The sequence below is a fragment of the Vicia villosa genome, linkage group LG3 (genome assembly GCF_029867415.1).
Source record: "Vicia villosa cultivar HV-30 ecotype Madison, WI linkage group LG3, Vvil1.0, whole genome shotgun sequence".
NCBI classification, from domain to species: Eukaryota; Viridiplantae; Streptophyta; class Magnoliopsida; order Fabales; family Fabaceae; genus Vicia; species Vicia villosa.
This window is the reverse complement of record NC_081182.1, coordinates 165,146,361-165,153,052: the sequence shown is the minus strand read 5'-3', so window position 1 is coordinate 165,153,052 and position 6,692 is coordinate 165,146,361. Positions and strand designations below refer to the sequence as shown.

The 6,692-nt window shown below is 33.2% G+C and overlaps 1 protein-coding gene across 1 annotated transcript; it reads right to left on the bottom strand.

Annotated features, from left to right (window-relative positions):
* Positions 1-616: 616 nt before the first annotated feature.
* Positions 617-4,760, bottom strand: LOC131662562 (microtubule-associated protein RP/EB family member 1B-like). Its single transcript, XM_058932377.1, has 8 exons — positions 4,232-4,760; positions 3,999-4,067; positions 3,821-3,907; positions 2,581-2,687; positions 2,176-2,315; positions 2,022-2,098; positions 1,569-1,682; positions 617-965 (listed from the first exon to the last, which is right to left on the bottom strand). Exons 1-8 carry the CDS (start codon positions 4,337-4,339, stop codon positions 840-842), a joined length of 828 nt encoding a protein of 275 aa, XP_058788360.1. The 5' UTR covers positions 4,340-4,760; the 3' UTR covers positions 617-839.
* Positions 4,761-6,692: the final 1,932 nt, after the last annotated feature.

Below are 6,692 nucleotides of genomic sequence, written 5' to 3'. Positions count from 1 at the left end.
ATAGACATTCCGCCAATCCACCTCAGCTTCCATGTCATCTATAGTAACGTCGTTAGCAAGTTTTTGGCAAAAATGACCACTTTGATTCTGTTATACAACGTAAGGGACCAACTTGAAAATTATACAAAAGGACCAAAATGAACTCCGAGACATAGGTACGGGATTAAAAAGATTAAGCCAAATTTTACTTATTAGATTATATTAATACATAAAAATATTTTCATTAATTTAAACTTATTAATCTACATTATTTTTAATCTATTTAAATGTATTATTGAAATAAGATACTATAAATAAAGTTGAAATGTCTAAAAAGCCATCATAAAAATGAAAATAGAGTTTAAATTCTCATATATCAAAATGTCAGTTTATTTAAAAACATTAATTCACTTAATTACAGAAGTTAATATAACGTATAAAAAAAATTTAAAATGTCATATTCGAGTTCAAACATACGCCTTGAATATTTTTAACCTTGTTTGGCCCGATCTATTTTCATCTCTATCTAGACAAAAAGAATGTAATTACTCAATCAGCTGTTAATTTGAAACAACAGAGCCAGCCTGATCCATCTAAAATACAACTGGCTATTTTCAATAGAAAAGTTCTGCAAAAATAGACCATGAAATGAACTTCTGTTTATTGAAAGATTAACTAATATCCACTGATTATCCATCCAAGTTTACAACAATGAAAAAACAGTTAAATCTATGTGTTCTAAAGGACACTTTCTGGCCATTGGATGGGAAGGATTCCCAGTCTCACATCGCAGGTGTCACTAAGCTTCGTTCAACAAAGTCCCCGAAAATCTCTTATGAATACCAGTCAGGAATGAAAGATCATGTTTCAGTTTCTGGTTCATCTTCAACAGTATCCAATGTTTCATTAATGTAAGCCTGAGCTTCATCTAATGCTGACTCTTTTGCATCAGCAGCATACAAAATCTTCTTAATTGCTACCGATATCTGCATAATAGAACAGGTTACATGTGCATTGAATTACTCAAATTATTTACATCACTGCAGAGAGTACTACATAATAGTCCAATATGTTCAAAATTCAAATTCAAATAATAATGATCAAACCAATTGGATTAATAACCAAGATCTAGACATGCATTCTTCACATATTTGTAAATACATGAAGTTGTAAGCATTTTCAATACCAAGTACCAACTACCAACACATAACACATTATCAAGCTGGACCATATTCAAAGAAAACATGTACAATTATAAGAAATGTGGCAGCGGTTACAATCCACATCATATTTAAAGAGGGAGAAACACCAAATAGTCATAGATGTGGTTGTAGAAGTAGAAAACAAAGGTAATATTCCAATGTACAAGTTCGCAAAGAGGCTGGATGAGTGGTACCAAATATTTTTTTATCAAACACTTCTGCCATCTATCTTTCCCTCATTTCCAGAGGATTGAAGGTATTTAGGATATTTCGGTAAAAGAAAATTCATTTAAGGTAGACATGATCCCAAGCATACTAGAAAGGAAAAGACCTCTCAGTTTAGAAAAATAAAAGTAAAACCAACTAAACTCAAGCCGGAATTCTTACAGGTTCATTCTCCAGTTCTGATGCCTGACAAAGAATTTCTATATCTCGTAGTTTTGAAAAGTAAAAGTCTCTTTCTTTTTCCAAGAGATCCACCGAGAGTTTGAGATCAGTAACCTGTAAAACAAAAAGCAAAGAATAAAGTGAGTAATGAACAAAACAGAGGTAAATAATGTTTTCATTAAACTATCAAGTGAAAAACTTAAAACGTTGATATCAATACAAGAACTAATAGATTGGTAGATAATTGACACACTGAAAGCACATTCATGTATATGATATTAGGGTCGATCATCGGGAAAAAATAACATAATGCATACATTTACCAATTTCATTACTACAGAATTATATCTATGTCCATAAGCTTCTTTGCCTTGTACTATGCTTACGCAGTTGGACCTTTCGATAATGGTACTATGGTAGCATTCACAGCAAGCCTAATTTTCAAAGTCATACCTGCTTGGACAATGCCTGAATCTCGGCTGACGAATTTGCCCCATCTGATCCGCCACTTGACCTTGAATGCTTAGGCCCTGCAATCAAATGTAAATTAACCAAAAAGGAAACCCAATACATACCAGTTTAGGATCAAAGATACCAATAAGCCAACCTGAGGTTCTATTTAGACTGAGTGCGTCGCCTGAACCAGAATTATTCGTAGTATATGATTGAAGCGACTTTGAGCTCCTTAAACCCTTATGATTTCGGTCCTTTCCACCCTTAACCCTGCGCTCCACAGGATTATAGTTCCTACAGGAAAAACAAAAGACTTTGATAAAACAGATATACAGCATGAGAAAATATATGCATCGCATAGAATTGCATATTTAAATATTAGAGAAAAAATGCATGGGATTTATATCATTCAAAGCAATTACATCAAAATTGAGATGATAAAGTATTCCTTCAAATATTATCATAGGCATAGGAACGGCAATCACTTACAAAAAAAAAAAGAGCAACGGTAATCAAAGTTGTTTAAAGGATATGGGGAAACACATAGCGAGTAACATACTCATTCATAATGCCACCATTAACAGAATCACAATATCGTTTCAGCCATTGAAGGAACTCCAAGTTGTCCAAAGGACGGCCTTTAATAAGCCTGCTAACTTCAATATGCTGCGACAAAGTAATCACATTAGCTCAACAAATGCAAGAATCAACTATTAATTGTGCCAGAGTATTTTCTTATACCAGTTTTCATTCTCCAGTAAAATTATAACCCGGAGATAAATTCATGAATAACTTTCCCACCCGCATTAAAGACATGCAATGCAATCAATGAAGCTAGGATAACATGACCCAAAAATAACAATTAACTAGTGATGAGCATCAAACCAAGACCACACCCCAACCTTGCACACCATCAAATCTCTTACGCAAACTTAACCACCCTACCTAAAGAAACAACAGTAAAAAATTGTCGAGCAGAAATGAAAGCATAAGGATATAATTGGGGAAGAGTAAAAAGTACGAAAACAACAAACAACTAAGCCTTATCCCACTAAGTGAGGTTGACTACATGGATCAACTTTCGCCATAATGTTCTATCAACATGCTTCTATCCAAATTATTAATCTCTTTGTTTGCCTTCTCTCCATCTGGTCCACCTTCCTTAGTACAGAATCTACCGGTCTTCTCTCTACATGTCCAAACCACCTAAGTCTATTTTCCACCATCTTCTCCAGTATAGGCGCTACCCCGACGCTCTCTAATATTTTCATTTCTAATGTTATCCTGTCAAGTCTTACTACCACACATCCACCGCAACATCCTCATTACTACATTTATTTTATTCTCGTGTTGATTCTTAACCGTCCGACATTTTGTGTCGTACAAAATCGCAGGTTGGGAAGCGTAAAAAGGAGAAAAGACATGAATAATCTCCTTAAGTAAGGAAATATGTGCGACAAAAGGGGATTTGGATAAACAGGTAAAATAAATGTTTATCCAATAAACTCTTATCACGAAAAGAGCTTATATATAAGTTGTCCATAATCCAAGAGTTAATGAAGCAAGTACTTATTGATCATACATTGAGGACAACCTATGAAGCACGGATACCCCGAAAACGATATTGACATTGACACAACCATGACACCGATAATAATTTGAAAAAAAATTAAAAAAATTAAATGTAATCACAAGTGTTGGTGCAGGTGTCTGACACGGACCCGCACTTTTCCAGAGGTGTGGGTGCTACATAGTGAACAACTTATGGAGGTTCTCATAGTGAGGGAAGAAACAAATACCTTCTCAATCTTCAACTTGTTGAACACTTCCTGTAGAACTTTATAATTTTGAATCATATCATACTCATTCTTGGCATCAAAGTTCACCTAAAATGAACCCTCAAAATTATAATTTATTGTAACAAATATGAAATATCATAAGAGAAAAATGAAATTTAAAGCAAAGTCGTGTTGCCACCTTGTGCATCGGCACAACCCCGGGATACGTCATGTCCATCATCTGGCATTGCACAGCACCAGATGCAGCCTAGCAATGAATGAACACAAACACATGGCATAAGCATGGTGAGAAGAAGAAAGTACACTTTCACAAACTGATTTTCTTTCCAATCATCATTGTGCCCCCTTTTAAATAACAAATAAACCTAGAAAATAGGGTAAAAAACAATGTGCTATTGATAATGGTATTACCTCTTCAATGCGAGAGAGATTGAGTTGAAGACGGTTATTGATCCAAGTCAGAATCTCATTCCTACCGACAAAGTAGGCGCTATCCATTATCCCTATACTCGTCGCCATTTTTTCTTCTCAGCACAAACCAAAAAACAAACAACAACAGAAAAAGAAATAATAAAAAAGAGGAGAAAGAATTTTGTTTCTTAATTTATATTAATAGAAAAATGGTAAAGATTTTTCTAGGGGCGAAATCTCGGGGGAGGGGTTTCTGTTTCTCTGTCTCTGTGTGTGTGAAGTTTAAAACAAAAAAATTATTTTTTGTTTTATATTTTTGGGAAAAATGAGAAAAGGAAGGAAATTAAATGGACGGTGGAGGATTGAATTGATTGTGGAGAGAGAGGAAACGGTAACGGAAGTGGAAACGGGAATCCAAAAAAGGAGAGAGGAGAAGAAACCGTACTAAAAGAGAGGGAGCTGTGAGAGGGAGGGAGAAAAGTAATGGTGAAATGAAATTGAATGTGGGTGGGGGTACTCTCTCTTCCGACAGCTGTATAAATATATAACGCTTGCTTCTGCTGCTTCCAATGGGAGGTGGGAAACCACTTTTTAAATTATTTTTTTAATTATAACAACTTAATGATATAAATCGTGTAAATTAATTTTTGGAAATTACATTTTTATTAAAATGTAAAAAAATATATATTAATAGGAGGGCATTATTATTTCGTATCGAAAAATTGACTTAGTCAATAGTTATGTATGGATATTCTATTGTAAAATTATATATTTGAATTCGCGATATTTCACTTATTTATTTTTAAAAAATAAAATTTGTGTCATTAGAAAGACTACAATTACTCACACTTGTACTCAACAAGATGGCGACATTTTTAAAAGATTGTAGGGCAAAATATGACATAGAAGCTAGTTTAACACACTTAATATGTAGTTGAAAAAACTTTATATAATATTTATTACAATTAAACCATAATAAAATTTGATCCATATGAGAGTCAGTCACACTCAAACCATAGTTAATCAACATGAGATTTTTGAAAAACTTAAAACGCAAGCTCAACTTACATAAACTTACTGAAAAAAAAAAGTTTATATTTTTGGGAAAACTTGATCCATATGTTATAAAAGATAATAATACAATAATGGTACCGATTAGGGAAAAAGTGGTTGAGAGGAAGTGGGATTATTTGGATGTGGTGGTGTTGTCTTATCCTAGATGGGGTAAAACTAATAGGGGGCATCTAAGTGATAAAATCCATATTTGGGCTATTGTTTAACGTAAGGGGCAAGTGGAGGAGGGATAATTAGTTAATTACGACATTAGTTGGGTCAGGTCAGATGTTATTATTTAACTTAATAAACTAATGTTTAAAAGACGGAACAGAACATCCAATAGGTTAACTATGCTTAAATCAAATGATTAATTAAAGCATATTTTTGGAGAAAAAAAAGGTGGGGGAGAACGGATTGATTCAATCTGTCATAGTTCAACTTATATATAACAACCAACACCAATCGTTAGTTGGTCCAGTGGTGATTGGCGCTGGACTTGGTAGGGAGAACCACGGTTCGATCCCCCGCAACTGCGATCGGGAGGGGGCTTGACCCACTTGATGCCAGAGCTGTTCCCCCGAACCGGACTAAACCGGTGGTTAATAAACCAAAAAAAATATATATATATATATAACAACCAACAGTTTCTTTCAATGTAAACCATGCTTAGAGATAGAAGCTGTTTAAATTTGGCAATTTATAGTAAACAATTCTTTTAGTTTTGATTATATGACACGATGTCATTATAATTTTCGAATACGTTAAAGTGAAGGTCTTTTGCCGTAAAGCTTTATTTTATGATACTTACACGTAGGTTTAGTTGGAGATACAATCATCCTGGATTACAAGTCACTTGTAAAATTAGATATGGAGTACTCAAAAGTTTTTATCGGCAAGATTTCCACTAATAATAAAAAGAATAAATCTACCTTGGATCTTCTACTTACATTGATTAGTAATTTTGATTCAAATATAAACTTTCTCTATTTCAATACTTTGTTTGAAAGTATACAATTTTCAGCTTAAATATCTAAAATATTTATATGATTAAACTAATTTTATTTGGTATTTTTTCAAGAATTTATATATTTTAAACTTAAATGATAATATTGTTTGATAAATTAATTTAAGCTTATCATTTTTTATTTATTTTTATTAAAAATATTAATAGTTATTAATCATATCATCTTTAAGTTATTTCATTTTTTAATTAATTTAACGTTAATTTTATAAAATACCACGTGGACCTCGACTCAATCTTGCTGAAGACACGTGCACCTACAAACTGATCCATCAATTCATCTATTCTTAAATGTTGATACTTGTTCTTGATCGTCACTTTATTCAGCTGTCGGTAATCCATCCACAATCTTATACTACCATCTTTCTTCTTCACCAACAACAC